Source organism: Phyllostomus discolor, chromosome 8 (assembly GCF_004126475.2).
Source record: "Phyllostomus discolor isolate MPI-MPIP mPhyDis1 chromosome 8, mPhyDis1.pri.v3, whole genome shotgun sequence".
In the NCBI taxonomy this organism is placed as follows: domain Eukaryota; kingdom Metazoa; phylum Chordata; class Mammalia; order Chiroptera; family Phyllostomidae; genus Phyllostomus; species Phyllostomus discolor.
In genome coordinates, this window is record NC_040910.2 from 42466137 (window position 1) to 42485219 (window position 19083).

Here is a 19083-nt window from a genome sequence, read left to right on the forward strand (position 1 = left end):
CCCAAATTCTTAAAAGTGGCCAAATTGTTTAAAAAAAAAAGTTGCCAGAGGGCTCAGCAGTGCACCAGAGTGAACAATGAGTGAAAAAATGAATGACGAAGACTATTCATTTGAGGCCTGTTTTCATTGTTGTGATAGAATTCTCAGGTGTTTTGATCAAACTGCTTTTAAACAAATTGTTTTTGATTGAAACAATTTTGCCTATTTCTTCAAAGGGCTCACCCTGGCCGTCCCGCAGGCTGGACTTGCCTGCCCTGGTTCACAAAGCTTGCCATATGGGACCAGGGTCCAACAGGGATGGGTCTCCGGGCTTGGGCTTACCCTCCAGGCCTCCTCTGCCCCTTCCGGACACACAGAGCAACAGAAGCATCAAATGTCAAAGGTCCCGTTTATTCCGGCAACCCAGGAAAAAAAGGTGTAAATAAAAAATAAAGAGAAACAGATCCATGCACTCAACTCCTTCGAGGGCGAGAGGGAGGGTTCAAAGAGAAGGGGAAGGGAGTGGGAGGGAAGCAAAGAGGGAGGGGAGGGAGGGATGAGGAAGAGACAGGCAGGGACAGGGAATGATCTGGAGAGTCAGATCAATAAAAACAAAGAGACAGTGACATCAATAAAAAGGCAGAATGACAACTGGAGTATCAAAATCAGATCAATAAAGGAGAAGAGACAACACAGAGAAAATGCACCGGGAGAAATACAGAGGCAGAGAAGGAAAGCTGGGCCAAAGGCAGGGACAGAGATAAAGGGACAGGAGGGGAGGCAGGGCACAACAGACAGACCAACTTGAAGGGACACAGGCAGAGTAGAAAGGGCCCCTGGTGGCCTTCTAGGGGTCCCCAGCAGTGCTGATGACATGGAAGAGGGTGACGTTGTAGAGCACCTGGTGGCCATTGTTCCAGGTGTAGAGGGCCCGCTCCCGGGGGTTGTAATCCAGCATGGAGATGTGGGAGTACTGATTGTGGAAGGGCACGTCCGTGTACTCGTAGCTGGACGTGTTGGTGAAGTAAGCAAAATAGACCTTGGCCCCGGCCAGGTGGGAGTTGGTCACGTAGAGCACACCACAGATCATGAAGGCCTCCCCAGCACTGCGCTTGGGGTAGCCGGTGTCCCAGGACCGCATGACCTCCAGGGTGTGCGGGTCCAGCCGGCTGACCACGATGTTGCCTGCATTCTGGTTGGTGGTGTACACAGCCCAGAGCCCGCTCTCGTCCACCATGAAGTCCATGTCGGAGAAGCCACCCCAAGAGTAGGGGAAGGTGTTGTTGTAACCGGCTCCCGGAAGGCTCCTCTGCACCAGCACGGAGCGGGAGCGGAAGTGGTACTTGACCACCACGTTGCTCTGGTACTTGTTGTAGAACAGGGAGCCATTGTACACCACATGGCCTGTGCCTGCCCACGGCTGGGGCAGCAGATGCTGGATAAAGTTCTGGCCTTTGATGAAGTCTCCCAGAGTGCGGAACTCCAGGACACGCCGGCCCTTGTAATAACCATCCATGTACCAGACCTACGAGAGAGCCGCTGGTCACTGGAGGGCTAATGCCAGTGATCCAAAGTCTCCAGCAACCACTCAGGAATCAACCATGCTCATTAGGGCCAACGGTCACTAAGTAGTCATTAGTCAGTCATGGAATGACCAGTGACCATTCATGACCTGTCATAGTCCCAGTGACTAGGATTGTTTGATCAGGGAGTGCCACTAAAACACACACTAAATAGATGGTGCTTGGTCCCCAAGGATTGGGGAATTGCAGTGTCTGGGGTCTCACTGGACCCAGGAATTCACTGGCTATTGGCTATTGGATGGTTACTGGTCATTGGACAGCCATTCGATGATGAGAGGTCACTTGTATTCATTGCCCATGGTAGCCCCTGTGACCACAAGATGACCAAGCCTGCAATCAGCATCTTCACCATCCTCACTCGTCAGCCTGTTTATTAGCATGTTCACTAGCCCTAGTGCCCTTACTAGAGCTGGTTACTGGGCTATGCATCTTAAAAGCTTTAATGCTGACATCATCATGGCCCTTTTGAAGATACGGAAATTGAGTATCCGAGATATTAAGGAACCTTAGACAACTAAGAACTGGTGAAACTGAGACGCAAATCCAAATTTGATTACCAAACCCAACCTCTTAGCCACCCAGTTGAACCACCATAATCCCTGGGAGGCCAATGCTCATGGCAAGGATACCAGTCACTAGCATAGTCACCAGGCAGTTCGTGGATGGGTGGTTCCTGTGGGTCAGAGGTGATGGGCAACTGTGAACACGGAGGCCACTGGAAGTCAGTGAGTGGTGCTGGATGTGGGAAGGGGGTGGTCCCTAGTTCTGTGAAGACACTGGTTATTACTAGGTAGTTACTTAAAGGTCAGTGGTCATTGGAAACTGGTCAGTAGTACTACTAAACATTAGTCTCTATACAGTCATTGGAGGTCAACAGACTTGGGGATTCATAGGGCTGGAGGGCCCTGAATCGCTTGGTAGTCACTAGACAGGCAAGGGGAGGTCCAAGGGCACTGGAGATCCCAAGACACTTTGGACTACAAGAGAATCATTGGTGTGAAGTCACCAGGCACCTACAGACAGCCACAGGCTATGTCCCTCCCAGGCTCTGACCCCTGGAATGGGCACAGTCACTCACCCGGCTATCCGCACTGGGGGCCATCGTGTCGGTCATCCAGGAACCAAAGCGGGACCCCATGGCTCGAATGGTGATGGGGTTACTGACCCCGGTCAGCTTCCCACAGCCTGGGAAGCAGGAACAGGGGGAATAAGGGAGTGGGGGGTGGAAAGAGCCCAAGGGAGGCTGAGCAACAATGAAGTGGTATTGGGAAGAGTGGGGACCAGGGTTGAGAGTGGATCCAGAGATCTGATTCCAAGATAGAATTAAGTTGGGAGTAAGGGGCTAAAAGTCAAGGGTCAGGGCCATTTCCAGCTTTGAGGGTCTATATTTGGCCTTGGGAAGGGAGGTTAAGGGTCAAAGTTTAGAAGCTAGAGGTCAAAACTGTCTAGCTTCTGCATATTGGGGTTGGGCAAGGAGATTAGGGGTCAAGGTCAAGGATCAAGGCATACCCAGCTTCTGGGCACAGGCGTGGAGCCGGGCCTCCAGAGCCATCACCCGCTGCTGTAGGTCCTCATACCCGTAGGCACCCATCTCCTCCTGGATGGCTGCGAGGCTGCCGGACAGATTCCTCACCTCTTCCCGCAGGCGCACGATAGTCCGCGTGTCTGCCTTATACTGCTCCAGGACTGAGCTCAGGGGCAACAGCTCCGTCATCCTGTCCTTTAGTTCCTGCCCACCAAGATGGAACTGTCGCTGATCCCTACTCCTGACCTTTGACCCAGACATGACCCCAACATTTGACCCATAACCTCACCCCTTATGTTTGACATTTAGCCCATACTGGACCCCAGCCAAATCTCAGTCTTCCCAGATGTGATCCCACTCTCAGAAAAATGGGCATCATTCCTAATTCTTCCTTTGACCTCTGACCTGAACCCAGAAGGACCCACCTGGAAGCTCTTGGCTGAGAGGGACCCATCAGCTGCCCGGAGGCGTGCATCCAGGCTCCGCATGAGGGTCTCCATGCTGCGTACATATTGGAGGTCACGGTACGTCCGCAATTCAAGGACCTCCATGGACTGGGAGACATTCTGGACCTAGGAACTGGGAGGGTTAGAGAAAGCCAGACTCCTGCCCCCACCCCCTCCCTGCAGATGCCACAGACAAGACCTGGCAAACACCCAACCAACCTCCTCCTCCCATGATCTTACCAGCAGTCTCCCAAAGGCATGCCCATTCCATCCATCGGCTCTTCCTGGAATGGCCACCATCACGTTTCACCACCCTCTTCTCCTTCCTGGCCTCCTGCTCCCACCCTAGCTAGCCCCCAGTGGTCAGTTCACCCAGCAGCCAGAGGGAGCTTCTCTGAAGGAAGACTGGATCACCTCCTTCCCCTAAAGACCCTGTGGGCTGGTTCTGCCCCCTTGCCTGTCCCCTCTCCACGTTCATCCACTCCAGCCACCAGCCCCCTTCACTCTCACAGATTCCAAGTTCCTTCGCTCCTCAGGGTCTTTGCACTCACAGATCCCTCTGCCTGAAGCACTGTTCCCATCATCTTCCCACAGCCTCTCCCTCTCATCCTTCAGGTCTCAACTCCAGCACCACCCCCTCAGAGTGGCCTTCTCTGACCTTGTTAGCTGGTTATTATCTTCCCAGCTATGACTATTACCTGGAACGTTCCTATTCATCTGCCTTCTTCAGGGAGGAGGCAGTAATCCCTAGTGCCCAGCATTGATCCCAGCAGATGCTTAATAAATATTTTTTGGCTAAATGAGTAAACTAGAATTCCCTAGACCTGGCCTCTCCTAACCCAAACTGGGCAAAGTGAGCTGCACAAAGCCAAGGTGAGCCCCACTGGCTAAGGTGAACTCAAAGGCTGCACTGGATGCTTGTTGAAATACACAGGCTTTCCACATGACACTTGGAAGTTCTCAGAAACCCAACAGCCTGATACCCACCCTGACCACCACAGAACATTATACAGCCATCGTCAACAATCAGGGGACATCACATGGGCACCCAGGATTGCTGGGGAAAGCAGCTCTGGTGTTGAGGTTAGGGCAGGACCCTATGGAGTTCATGGGTAGAAGGTTCTCATGCCAGGAAGGGTATCTTCTGTCCTCTGCCAAGACTCAGCTTCCCCTTTTATACAGTGATGCTGGGAGACAGCCAGTGCCTTTTAACACCAACATTAGAACTGTCTAATGGGCAGTCAGCTGGGCAGCGGCAAGGGACAGCAATCAGTCTATAAAGGGCACTAAGACTGTAAAGGGATGTATTGAATGGGGACCGTTTTCTATTGGCCACAACCAGAGGGGAAGGAATCTTTATACAAGCCTCTTGGGATAGAGGGTGAGAACCCTCCCCAAGGGACCCCAAGCACCTTTTCAGCAGGTGAGTCTGGCAAGCCACAGGGCTGAGTGGGGTGTGCACAGTGGGCAGGCCGGAGCGCACACGTGCAGGAGGCACAGATGCTGCCATGGGGGCCTCTTTCCTTCTGGTCCCCACACAGCACTCAGCTCTTCCTCCAAAGAATCACTGAGCAAATATTAACTAAAATATCCACCTGGATGGGAGGCAGGCTATCTGCCAGCTCTGAATAACCTGTATGGCTAGATGTGGCCCCGGCTGACCTGGATGGAACCAGGGGGCAGGATGGGGACTGGGAGAGTTCTCCAGCTTCCCCGAGCAACATGGAAGGTTCTCACCTTCTCCATCAGCTGCCGCAGCTCTCGACTCCTGCCATCTCGGGAGCAGGTGCTCTGGGCAGGGATCACCGCCGTGCAGATGCATTTCCCATCAGGGGCCTGGGCCGAAGTATACAGTTGCCAGCCTTCCTCTGGGCTTTGGAAGAGGGTCTGTGGGGAGGTCAGGGATTAGAAAACAGGAACCTAATGGGGGAGACAAGGGACCCAGAGAAACAACAGTTGCCCTTTGCTGGACCCCAGGAACATGCTGGAGTAGGTGCTGAGTGTCTGATGCATGGAACCCCACTTTACAGATTGCAAGACTGAGGGGTTAAAGAACATGACAAGGAGTTGTGGGATTTGAGCCCTTCCACAAGACAGGAATTTATTCAATCACACACGTTTGCATACACACAACATTGCCTCCATAATAACCATTAGAAATTGACCTTTTTTAAAAATTGTTATTCTATTACAGTTGTCCCAGTTTTTCCCCTTTTGCCCTCCTCCACCTATCCCACCCCCTGCTCCCACAATCAGTCCCCACACTGTTGTCCATGTCCATGGGTCATTCGTACATGTCCTTTAGCTAATCCCTTCCCCTTCTTCCCATCATTATCCACCCCCGCCCCTTCCCTCTGGCCACTGTCAGTCTTCTGTTCCATGTTTCTTGCCTCTGGTACTATTTTGCTCATTAGGTTTTTCTTATAAGTGAGATCATATGGTATTTGTCTTTCACAGGCTGGCTTATTTCACTTAGCATAATAGGCTCCAGTTCCAACCATGCTGTTGCAAAAAGTAGGAGTTCCTTCTTTCTTTCTGCTACATTGTATTCCATCGTGTAAATGTACCACAGTTTTTTGATCTTCTCATCTACTGATGGGCACTTAGGCTGTTTCTAGAAAAAGACAGAACGAAGCCTGCTTGTACTGACACCCAAACCTGGACCCCTCTTTCTGCTTCCCCAGTCCAGGAAAACACATAAACTCTGGGTACACACTGTTGTTCCCACCCCACCTCTGCCCCTGCTCCTGAGAAGCCCAAGCAAGGCAATGGCCAAAGGGTGACAATTCTCTCAGAGACCTCCAGGCCCTTGACAGAAGCCATCACCTTCAGACCCCTCCTAATGAAACTTCAAGCTAGTTTACATCACTCAGGCAGCTCCAGGATCGATCACAGCTGTGTTTCCCAAGCTGTAGTCCTGGGAACCCTGGCAGTGTCACCCAGCGTGCTGGAGAAGGGGTCCTCTGCAGTCAGAGAAGTTTGTACACAGTTCAAAACACACCCACTGCCAAAACTTGGACATTGCTCTTAGCAGTATTTTTCTGATTTATTACCTCAGGCAAGGAAAACAAAAAAATAAATAAATGGGACTACATCAAACTAAAAAGTTTTTACACAGCAAAGGATACCATCAACAAAACAAAAAGACTACCTACCAAACAGAAGAAGATATTTGACAACGACGTGTTCAGTGAGGGGTTAGTATTCAAAATTTATAAAGAACTCATACAACTCAATGCCCAAAAAAATCCTATTAAAAAATGAGCAGTCCTCCATGACCAGTGTGGCTCAGTGGGTTGGTCATTGTCCCACAAAGTGAGAGGTGACTGGTTTGATTCCCAGTCAAGGCACTTGACTGGGTCACGGGTTCAGTCCCCGGTGGGGTGCATATGAGAGGCAACCAACTGATGTTTCTCTCTTTCATCGAGGTTCCTCTTCCCCTCTTTCTCCCTCCCTTCTCCTCTCTCTAATTTTTTTTTTAAGTAATGAGCAGCTCGGGTCAGGTGGCTCAGTTGGTTGGAGCATCATCCCATACACCAGAAAAAGTACACGTACAGTCAGGGGCCCTCAGGAGGCAACCAATCAACATTTCTCTCTCACATCTGTTTTTTTTTCTCTCTCTCCCCCACCCCACCTTCCTCTCTTTCTAAAATCAATAAATACATCCATGAGTGACAAGTACAATAAAAAATGGGCAGAGGACCTAAATAGACACTTCTCAAAGAGGACATACACATGGTCAACAGACACATGAAAAGATATCCAATGTCCCTAATCATCAGAGAATGTAAATTAAAACCACAATGAGATATCACCTTGTACCTGTCAGAATGGCTGCCATCAATAAATCAACAAACAAGTGCTGGAGAGGATGTGGAGAAAAGCAAAAACTTGTGCACTGTTGGTGGGAATGCAGACTGGTGCAGCCAGTGTGGAAAGCAGTATGGTGATTCCTCAAAAAAATAAAAATGGAACTGCCTTATAACTCAGCAACTCCACTTCTGGGTATATAGCTGGAGAAACCCAAAAACACTGATTCAAAAAAGATATATGCACCCTTATGTTCATTGCAGCATTATTTACAGTAGTCAAAATAGAGAAACAACCTAAGTGTCTGTCAATAGGCAATTGGTTAAAGAAGATGCAGTACATATATGCAGTGGAATATTACTTGGCCATAAAAAATCATTAAATCTTACCATTTTCAACATCACTGATGAACCTAGAGGGCATTATGCTAAATGAGGCAGAGAAAGACAAATACCATATGATTTTACTTATATGTGGAATCTAAACAAAATAAAGGAACAAACAGACTCGCAGATGCACAGAACAAACTGATGGCTGTCAGAGGGGAGGAACATCAGGGGATGGGTGGAAAAGGTGAAGGATTAAGAAGTACAAATTGGTAGTTATAAGATAGTCACAGGGATGTAAAGTACAACATAGAGAAAATAGTCAATAATATTGTAAGAATTATGGATGACAATGCCAAGTGGGTACTCAAATTATCGGGGATCACCTTGTAAATTTATAATTGTCTAACCACTATGTTGTGCCCCGAAACTAATATAAAATGATACTGAATGTCAACCGTAACTGAAAAATAAAATTTAAAACAATAAGCACTGATTGCCACTGGGTGGTGCATGCTGGGCCCCCAGGTCAGGACCCCTTCAGTTTCCCCAGAACCCACTGGAGTTTGTCACAAGTCCCAATCCTCTTGTTTTCACTAGGTCATGATGGTCTCATTTGTTCAACAAGTATTTGTAAAGCACCAACTGTGTGTCAAGCTCTGTTCTGTACCCTGAAAACACAGCAGTGAACAAAACACAAACACAAAACTCTTCTAGAAGTGCACATTAGAGACATAGAAATAAACATCACGTGTAAGTAATGTTTATTACTTTACATGTGAGTGTAAAGTAAACACTCGTGTTTAAAGGGAAATGAGTGCCACAGAAAGAGGTAATGCAGGGAAGAAGTGACGGGGGACACAGGGGCTAGGGTTGTTAGGGGTTGTAGTTTTAGGCCTGGGAAAGCCTCCACGAGAAGATGCATCTGAGTCGAGGCTTGAAGAAGGTGAGGGAGAATCATGTGGCTAGCCATCTAGGCATTATGTTCCAGACAGAGAGAACAGGAGGTGCAAAGGCCCTGAGGCAAGATCATTCCTTAGCATGTTTAGGAAACAGGGAAGAGGATGGTGTGGCTGGAGCAGAGTGAGCAAAGGGGTAAGTGGCTGTGGGGGAGCAGGGAGGAGGGAGATGAGGGCAGGGAGGAGACAGGGAAGCATGCCCAGGGCCTGTAGGCAGCAGGGAGGATTTGTTGTTTGCTCTGAGTCAAATGGGAGCCATGAGGGTTCTGAAGAGAGGATGGACATGACCTAACTCACAGGCGCCCTCTGGCTGCTGTGGGGGGAACAGACTGTAGGGGTTGGGGAGCTGGGCCAGGGCAGGAGATCAGGGCAAAAGTGACTGCACATCCAGGCAAGGGATGATGAGTGGTGAACAGAGAAGTGGGAAATGAAAGATCCTGGTCCTAACCAGGATGCATTCCTACAGACACCGAAGAAATTTTGATAAAAGCCGAGTGTTTTACAGAGAAACAAAGCCCCACAATAATTGATCATTTGCAGGCTGTTAACTGAGGCTGTTCCCAGGAGTTATAGCAGAGATAAGCCAGGCTGTGAATTACGCACAATCTCAGAGTCTCCAGCTATTATACGCCCACCTTTCTTTCTCTCTCTCTCACTCAATAAAGTCTTTTTTTAAAGCTTATTGAAATGTGAGCAAGTGATATAATTGTACAGATGAGTTTGACTCCTCACTAATTTATAAGGGAAAAAACCATTCAGAAATGCCATCTAAAACTACTGTAATTAGTCATTCTTTGTGCCTTACACACACCCTTCTGAGTTGGGAGAACCCCCTTTTTACGCATCCACATCTCCCCTGTGGAGGAACGGAGTCACTCACCTCCCCAGACTGCCTCACATGCAGGTGTGCTTCAGGAGGAGCCTCGCTCGTGACTGCAGAATTGCCCAGGATCCCTCACTGCCATGGGCTTTCTCTGGTGGTCTGAGCCCGCTTTGCCTTTGCACTAGGCAGGCAGTCCCTCCCACCCGCAAGCCCCATCCACGCCTCATGGGAGTTACTGATAACTCCCACCCCTCTCCCTGAGGTGTACACTGCACAGTTGCCCAGGGGAGCCCATTAGGACCAGCGCTCCAGGTGCCCACGGCAGTACACTGCTCACTGGCTCACCCTTCGTGGGTTTCCTCGGCTTCTCATCTCACTCCCCCCACTGGTTCCTCTTGGGATCACCTGACGGTGAATGAATGCTTGTACTCAACTGGTCTCCTCCAGCTCTGCCCTGTGGGAGCCCAACCCAAGACAAGACAGGCAACCCAAGACGAGAAGTGACCCAAGACAAGATGGGTGACTCAAGAAAGCTTCCCCCTTGGCTCTGCTTCCTTTCAGAACAAATCCAGTTCTTTAAAAACACACTTACAACACAACGCAACACAAACAAAAACAATGAATGTGAGTCCCAGCTTCCCATCCCTGTTCCCCAGGCTCTGATCCTCAAGCAATTTGGACAACCCCCCCTGAAAATTCTCACTTGTGCAGAAACAGAGTTGACCAGCACAACAGAATTAACATCTCCTTTCTGCAGCTCCTACCCTGTGCTTTGAAGCAAACAATCCGTGTTCTCTCAACAATTGAAATACTGAATTGCAAAAGAGAAGCAAGATTTAAGTGGCCAGGAGAGGCAGCCTCCACGGCTTTCCTAAAATAATTGTCCGCGTGGACACGCCCCGCCGGAGTGCTCTCTGCAGCAGTGTGATTAAATGCCTGGGTTTGGCTGCCAGCTCTCAGTACAGCAAAGATCCTGAATTTTGCTCCTTGTCAGGTTCAAGATCAAATGCACAGGCAGTTCATGTCCTGAGGGGACCCATGGAATGTCCTGGAAGTTTCAATGTTTGGGCGTCCAAATGCCTGCTCTCCAGACTGGGTTTAGCTTGGAACCAAAGTCATGAACTCTTGGTGGTCACAGCCTCAGGGACAGAGAATGGCATATACTAAAGGAAATGCTGTAATAGTAGGTGTGAAAGCTCAGGAGCTCCCCAGGTACAGACACCTCTGATGGGGTGGCCTGTCTCACCTCAGATGCGGCAAATGCTCCCAAGAAGCCATCCACTCTCTTGGCTTAGCTGCTGGTTCTGAGTTTAATATTCCTGCTAATGAGCTCTAAGAGGGTAAGCTATATGCTCAGTGGCTGCTCCTCAAACTGTCTTTCTGGCTGGGATTTTTCAAATACTTTTGCTGAGGCTGCTGCCCCAATTAAGCTGATGTCTCTATAACAGACCCAGGATTGACTGAGTATGAGAAACTCAGGAAAATTTTTCTTGCTGTCACATCCAGGTTCTTCATCTCAGGGTACAGTTCTGTCACCTACACCTTGGTTTAAAAACAATTTCTGGATCTTCCAGGGGCAGAGGGATTGTTCCAAGATCCTAGGGGCAGCCAGCCAGCCAGCACTGGCTATCGGGGATTAGCCAACAGGAATAGAGCAAGCAGCTGCCTCTTAATAAGACAAGGATATTATTGCATTTGAGGCTGGACAATTTAATCAGGAAGCAGAAGTGGCTTGGGGCTTATAAATATATTTGTACCTTGCCTTATTCCAGAGAGGACTCCGAGTGGTTTACAAGGATATGTAAAATACCACGCGATAGCTCCAATTAAATAGAAGAGTGGGAATTAGATGTTTCTGGAGGGCAGTCTGCCAATCCAGGGCCAGAGCTTTAATGTTTCTGCATTTGTATTTGACCCAGCCAAGCCAAGTCTGAGAATTTAGCCCAGGGAGATCGTGTGAACAAACACACTGCTACAAGCATCCTCATTAAAGTGCTATTTAAAATTGGACAACTGGAATTTTTTCCTCATTTTGCCTGATGATAAGAGGATTGACTTCAAAACTTAAGGTGCATTCACAGGATGAAATACTATGCAGACACTAAAGGGGGATTAGCCCTGGCCAGGTAGGTCAGCTGGTTGGAGCGGCACCCCCAGCACTAGGAAGGTTTCCATTCGATCCCCGGTCGGGACACATACAGCGGGCAACTGTTCAATGTTTCTCTCTCACATTGATGTCTCCACTTCTCTCTCTCTCTCTCCCTAAAATCAATAACTATATCTCCTCAGGGGAGGATTTTTTAAAAATTAGGGCTTAGTGGGGATTCTTATTGCCATCTTCAAAAGTACCTTATTTTCTAAAATGAATGCATAGTGGTCTTGCAAATATTTTTTTCAACCCCTTAATTTTTTTTTTGACAAGGGAGAAAAGGAAAAAAAGAGAAAAGTGGGGGCAGAGAGACAGAAATGAGGCTAAGAAAAACCCGAACAACCAGCATATGGCTGGGCCATAAAACTGGCTCCTGGCTCCTTAGCAGCCAACTCAAAAAGGGAAAGCTGGTCATTTATGCGGTTCCCAGTGTCCTGAGACAAAGAACACCAGATGCTCAGGAGAAGGCTTGAGTATTTTTGGTAACCAAGAACAGGCAGGGATCTCTCCCACAGTCCTCCCAAAAAGGGGCCTGTGTGATGTCACCAGCATCTCTCCAGACAACTTCCTTACGACAGGAGCCACTCGTTCCTCTGGTTACCTCCTAGTGCCACTCAGATGGCAGAATCAAGCCACATGGTTGAGAACTGGGTCCTGGGGTCAGGCTGCCTGGGCTTATGTCCTGGCTCAGCCACTCACTTGCTGTGTGAGGTGGGCAAGTCAGTTAACCTTTCTGTCACACCATTTCCTTATTTGTAAAAATGGACATGATAACTGTACTGACCTCACAGGATTGCTGGGAAGCTGGAACATGTTCATACTATATGAACATGTACAAGCAATTAGAACAATCATCGAAAGTGCTTGTTGTTGTTGTTGTTACAACCCTCACGACACTCTACAGCCAGTTCAGGAACTTTCTGAAGGCAGAATGGTTTGAGCTTGATGCGGTCACTAAATTGAGACAATCTGCAAGGACTGATGAAACTCGTCATCATTCCCCATGGAGTGGGGGCTGAGGCTGTGGAATGAGGAGGCATCACGGAATGTCCAATGGTAGAGGAGTGAGTGGGAGCCCCGAGGGAGATGGCCAGAGACACTTGCTGCATCCTGGTCCCTATGTGGCCCGGCGGCTTCCTGTCCTAGGGGCTCTCCTTGATATAATTTGGTGGAGGTGAGCCCTGCTTCAACAAGACTCACAATGCAGTGTTCTCTCTGGCCCATACTCTAGTTGTCCTGCCCTTCCTGCAACACACAAGGCTTTTTTCCCACCTCCAGGCCTTTGCACTGGCTGGACTCTGCCATCAACACTCACCCCATCTCCTGGCCGGGCTCACACTTCCCCACTCCTGGGCTCAAGCATAACCGTCTGCTCCAAAAGCAGCCCCTGCTGAACCTCTCCCATGTACCCCATCACCCAAGGCATCCTGTGCTTTTTTCCCCCTAATACTTCTATTTTTTTACTATATGTTAAGCATTGTTCTAAGTGCTTTGCATGTTTTAACTGATTTGATTCTCACCACAAAGTTAGGAGGCAGTTGCTGTCATTATCCTCTTCTGAGAAGTGAAAAAACTGGGTATAAGAGGCTCATGTCTCTTAACCAGAGCCTCACACCCTGCAAGTGGTGGACCTGGGATTCGAACAGGGGCCATCTGGCTCCAATCCAAAGCATCACGCTGCACCTCCCCTGTCCTCCTTCAATCCCTGATCACAGTGGCCATTAGGACCTCACGGGTGTGAGAATTCTGTCTGTTTTGCTTATCACTGAATCCCCCAGGCCTCACACAATGTTTGCTGAATGACTGGATGTTAGTTGGCCCATGGGACAGAGAGCAAATATCTTCACAGATCCACCGTGCCTCTCCCTGCTGCCACCAAATGGGCTCCCACGGAGGGATGGTCTGAGATCAGGCTGCAGATGGACGCCCAGCAGGCTCAGAGGCAGCCATGGGTGGCAGCATGGCCATGACGAATGATCAGGGACATGCTTGTCTGCCATGTCTGAGCCATGACAGGGGCCGTGTCCCTTTGGACGGCTTAAGATAACAGCAGGCTGCCCCCGTCAAACCTCGAGGTATTGGGCAAATCCTCCCTGAGTGATAAGCTTGACAGGCCTTAAAGAAGATGTCAGCTCATTCATGCCAAGAGAGAGAACTGGGGCCTCCCTCAGCCTGAGCAGCTGGGGCTTTGCCTGTGAGAGACTGTGACTGGGGGAGGGACCATGTTGGAGGCAACCCCCAGTCTGTCCATTCATTCATTCACTCCCAATGTAGTTAACCCATCTTTCCCTGAGAGGCTATGCAGGCTGGCAGCACAGCACCACTTCTGATCCTCTGAAGACCCCCAAGTCTTGGCAGAAGACCCCAGCAGCTGCTGAGCCACAATCCAGGCCAGTACTTATGTTTTAGCATGCCCTGGTCGCTGCCTTCACAGCGCCAATGCAGACCAATAGTCAGTGAGATAGACTTCCTTGGGGAAGGTGGGAAGAAACACAGGTCTCTGAATTCAAATGACTTCCTTCCCTGGAGTTCAGGGAAGGGGCGCCAGAGGCTTGCCTTGTGCAAGAATTTACAAATACAAAGACTCAATTTAAATTCAGAAATAAGCCAAGATTTGAAAGCAACCCAGGTTCCCATCAGTAGATGAGGGGATGAAAAAGCTGTGGTACATTTGCACAGTGGAACACTACTCAGTCACAAAGAATAAGGAAATCTACCTTCTGAGACATCACAGATGGACCTGGAGAGTATTATGCTAAGTGAAATAAGCCAGTCAGAAAAAGGCAAGTATCAGATGATTTCACTTCCATGTGGAATTTAATGAACAAAATAAACTAGCAAACAAAATATAAACAGATTCATACATACAGAAACAGACTGACAGGTGTCAGAGGGGAGGGGGGCTGGAGGCTGGGTGAAAAAGGTGAAGGGATTTAGCAAAGAAAAAAACTCGTGGACACAGACAATGGCATGGTCATTACCAGAGGGAAAGGGGGTAGGGGAGGTAGGAGAGGGTAAAGAGGGGATAAATGGTGATGGAAGGAGACTTAACATGGGTCGGTGAACACACAATACAGTGTACAGGTGAGATGTTATAGAACTGTACACCTGAAACCTATGTAATTGTATTAACCAATGTCATACCAATAAATTCAATAATTTTTTTAAAAACCTAAAAAAATTTTCAGAAATGAAAAAGAAGTTACAACAGACATCCCTGAGATAGGAAGGACTATGCAAGAATACTGTGAAAGGCTATACACCACCAAATTCCAATAACCTAGAAGAAATTGACAAGTTTTTAGAAATATAGCTTTCCTAGACTAGATCATGAAGAACTGGAAAATCTAAACAGACCGATCAACAGTAAGTAAATTGAAACAGTCATTAAAAACCTCCCCCAAAATAAAAGTCCTGCCCTGGTTGGTGTGGATTAGTGGATTGAGTGCCAGCCTGCAAACCAAAAAGTCACCAGTTCAATTCCCAATTGGGGAACATGCTTGGGTTGTGGCCCAGGTCCTTAGTGGGGTGCGCTCTAGAGGCAATCACATATTGATGTTTCTCTCCCTCTTTTTCTCCCTCTCTTCCCCTTTCTAAAAATAAATAAATAAATGAAGTGGACTACATCAAATTAAAAAGCTTCTGCACAGCAAAAGAAACCATTAACAAAACAAAAAGGCAACCAACAGAATGAGAGAAGGTATTTGCAAATAATACCTCCAATAAGGGGTTACTATCCAAAATACATAAAGAATCCATACAACTCAACAACAACAAAAAATCCTATTAAAAAATGTGCAGAGGACCTCAATAGAAACTTTTCCCAATAAGACATACAAATGGCCAACAGGTATATGAAAAGATGCTCAATTTCACTAGCTATAAGGAAAATGCAAATCAAAACCACAATAAGATATCACCTCACAGCTGTTAGAATAGCTATTATTAGCAAGAAATAGCAGGTGTCGGAGAGGGTGGGGAGAAAAAGGGACACTTACACACTGCTGGTGGGAATGTGATTGGTAGAGCCCCTGTGGAAATTTTTTTGAGGAGGTTCCTCAAAAAATTAAGAATAGATCCAGCAATTCCTCTTCTGGGTATCTACCGCAAAAACTTGAAAACATTCATTCATAAACATATATGTACCTCCATGTTTATTGCAGTATTATTCACAGTAGCCAAGACATGGAAACAACCTAAATGTCCTTCAATGAATAACTGGGTAAAGAAGATGTGGTACATATACACAATGAAATACTGCCATTTGCGACAGCATGGATGGATCTTGGGACTATCATACTAAGTGAAATGTCAGATAGAAAAGGACAAGAATAGTATGATTTCACTCACATGTGGCATATGAAACAGAAAGTAATAAACAAACAGGCTCATAGACACAGGCAACAATGTGAAGGCTACCAGAGGGTAGAGGGAAGTTGAAGAGGGTAAACAGGGTGGTGATGGGAGGAGATGAGACTTTGGGTGGTGAGCACACAATGATTGCATACAACAGACATACAACGGAAGTTGTCTACATACAACATACAACAGATAGTGTATTGCAGAACTGTACACTTGAAACTTATGTAATGTTATTAACCAGTGTCACCCCAATAAATTTCATTAGAAATCTACAAACACAGTCCATTTCCTCTGAGTGTGGCCCAAGCTGTGTTGGAACCAGGAACCCCTGCAGAGAGCAGGGTTTATGGACTGAGGTCTGCTTTGAGGCTCTAAGTTCTCACTCAAGAGCCACATCAAGCTTGCTTTGAAAAAGGGCAAGTCCCCCACCCCAGCACTCAAGAACAACCCAACTAAGAAAACACTTTTGGGCGGAAACAAATTCTAACTCGAGTCTCCTGAGTCTCACGGAGCTCCTTTCAGATTCTCAAAGACTCCTCAGCTCTTTATCGCCCCAGGACCTTCGAACGTCCTGCCAACACCACCGTCGTCCAGGTGAGCCTTGGCTAGCACCAGGATGGATGTGACAGACAAATGGGTAGATTCCTATGTTTCATTTTATTTTAATTTTTCAGTTTTTATCTTTCAATTAAAATTGACATTCAATATTATACTAGTGTTGGGTGTACAGCATAGTGGTTAGGCATTTAAATAACTTACAAAGTGATCCCCCAACAAGTCCTGCACCCACCTGACATCATACGTACATAGTTATTACAATATTATCAATTATGCTATAGTCCACATCCCCATGACTATTCTGTAACTGCCAATTTGTACTTCTTAATCCCTTCACCTTTCTCACCAAGCCCCCAACTCCCTGCCTGCTGGCAACCATCAGTTTCTTCTCTGTGTCTGTGAGTTTGTTTCTGTTCTGTTTGTTCATTTATTTTGTTTTTTTGATTCCACGTATAAGTGAAATCATATGACGATTGTCTTTCTCTGTCTGACTTATTTCACTTAGCATACTATCCTCTAAGTCCTCCCATGTTGTTGCAAATGGTAAGAATTCATTCTTTTTATGACCAAGTAATATCCTATTGTATACTTCTTTATCTGTTTGTCTTTTGACTGGAGCATTTAATCCATTTACATTTAAAGTAATTATTGATAGGTAGTTATTTCCACTTTATTGTTTTCTGATTGTTTTTTCTGTAGTTCTTCTCTGTTCCTTTCTCATTCTCCTCCTCACTTCTGTTGTATGTTGATGGCTTTCTGTAGCATTGCTTGGATTCCTTCCTTTCCATTTCTTGTATCTCTCTTGTAGATTTTTGGTTCGTGGTTACCATGTTCCCTCAAATATACTAACCTATATATAGCAGTCTATTTTAAGTTGATGGTTGCTTAATTTCAAACACATCCTAAAATCACTATTTTAACTCACTCCTTCTACCTTTGTTTTTGTCATTATTTTTTTAATTCTTTTGTGTATGTTTGTTAATTTATTGTTGCAATTATAATATTCCTTCTTTTGCCTCTTAACCTTTCTGCTAGCTTTAGTGTTGATGGATCCACTGCTTTTATGTGTTTGCCTTTGTCAGTGAGATTTTTTCTGTGCAATATTTTCTTATTCGTAGTTTTAAATTTTTCCTCTTTTTCTTAAAAAAGTCCCTTTAATGTTTCTTGTAATACTGGATTGGAAGTGATGAACTCCTTCAGCTTTTCTTGTCTGGGAAGCTCTTTATCTGTCCTTCAATTCTACTTGATAGCCTTGCTGGGAAGTCTCAGTGTAGGTCTTTGTTTCTCATCACTTTGAATACTCCATGTCAGTCCCTTCTGGCCTGCAAAGTTTCTGTTGAGTTATCAGCTTAAAGTCTCATGGGAGCTCCCTTGTAGGTAACTGACTGCTTTTCTCTTACTGCTTTTTAGATTCTCTCTTTGTCTTTAGCCTTTGACATTTTAATCATGATGTGTCTTTGTGTGGGCCTCTTCAGGTTCATCTTCTTTGGGACTCTCCGCACTTCCAGTACCTGTATGTCCATTTCTTTCTCCAGGTTAAGAAAGTTTTCAGCCATTATTTTTTCAAATAGGTTATCAATCCTTTGCTCTCTCTCTTCTCCTGGTACTCCTATGATGTTGAACGTTGTTATGTTGACCCTCAGGTCCCTTAAACTATCCTCATTTTAAAAGTATTTTTTTCTTTTTGCTATTCTGATTGGGTGTTTTCCACTACCTTGTCTTCTAAGTCAGTGATTTGATCCTCTGCTTCCTCTGATCTGTTGTTGATTCCATCCAATGTATTCTTTATTTTAGTTATTGTATTCTATATTTCTGAATTCTATATTTCTATATATATTCTATTGTATTGGCTCTTTTTCATGGTTTCCATTTCCTTTTTTAAAAAAATATTTTATTTATTTTTAGACAGGGGGAAGGGAAGGAGAAAGAGAGGAAGAGAAACATCAATGTGTGTTTGCCTCTCATGTACCCCACACTGGGGACCTGGCCTGAAACCCAGGCATGTGTCCTGACTGGGAATCGAACCAGCGACCCTTTGGTTTGCAGGCCAGTGCTCAATCCACTGAGCCACAACAGCCAGGGCTCCAGCTCCTTTTTTATGTGCCCTGTCTTTGTAGAAGTTCTCACTAAGATCATATATTCTTACCCTAAGTTCACTGAGCATTCTTATAACCAGTGTTTTGAACACTGCATCTCATAGATTATTTGCCTCCTTTCCTTCTATTCTTTAATTTGGGGCATGTTTCTTTGTCTCCCCATTATGGCAGCTTCCCTGTGTTTGTTTCTATGTATTAGTAGAGCTCCTATATCTCCCAGTCTTGTCGGAAAGGCCTTATGTAGTAGGGTTTTATAGCGCAGTCTCTCTGGTCACCTGAGTCGGGTGTTCCAGGGTGTCACTTGTATGGGTAGTCTGTACCTTCCTATTGTAGTTGAGCCTTGACTGTTGCTGGCACATGAGTGTGTGAGACTGCCCCTCATGCTGACTGGCTATGAGGACTGGCTGACTTCAGTGGACAACCTGTTGTGTGGCAGCTGACTTGATGGAGCTGGTTCAACTTAGCAG

The 19083-nt window shown here is 46.6% G+C and overlaps 1 protein-coding gene across 2 annotated transcripts in view; it reads right to left on the minus strand.

The window, feature by feature from the left end:
• Positions 1 to 369: 369 nt before the first annotated feature.
• OLFM2 (olfactomedin 2) overlaps positions 370 to 19083 on the minus strand; it is a 67486-nt gene continuing 48772 nt past the window's right edge. The window contains exons 2-6 of one of the 2 annotated variants that reach the window (XM_028521701.2): positions 5271 to 5420; positions 3513 to 3659; positions 3072 to 3291; positions 2641 to 2747; positions 370 to 1504 (exon numbers count right to left, since the gene is read on the minus strand). In XM_028521701.2, the coding sequence (XP_028377502.1) occupies positions 827 to 1504; positions 2641 to 2747; positions 3072 to 3291; positions 3513 to 3659; positions 5271 to 5420 (1302 nt within the window). In that variant the 3' untranslated portion in view covers positions 370 to 826. The remainder of the gene's footprint in view (positions 1505 to 2640; positions 2748 to 3071; positions 3292 to 3512; positions 3660 to 5270; positions 5421 to 19083) is intronic. The other variant, XM_028521702.2, reaches the window with a different exon arrangement.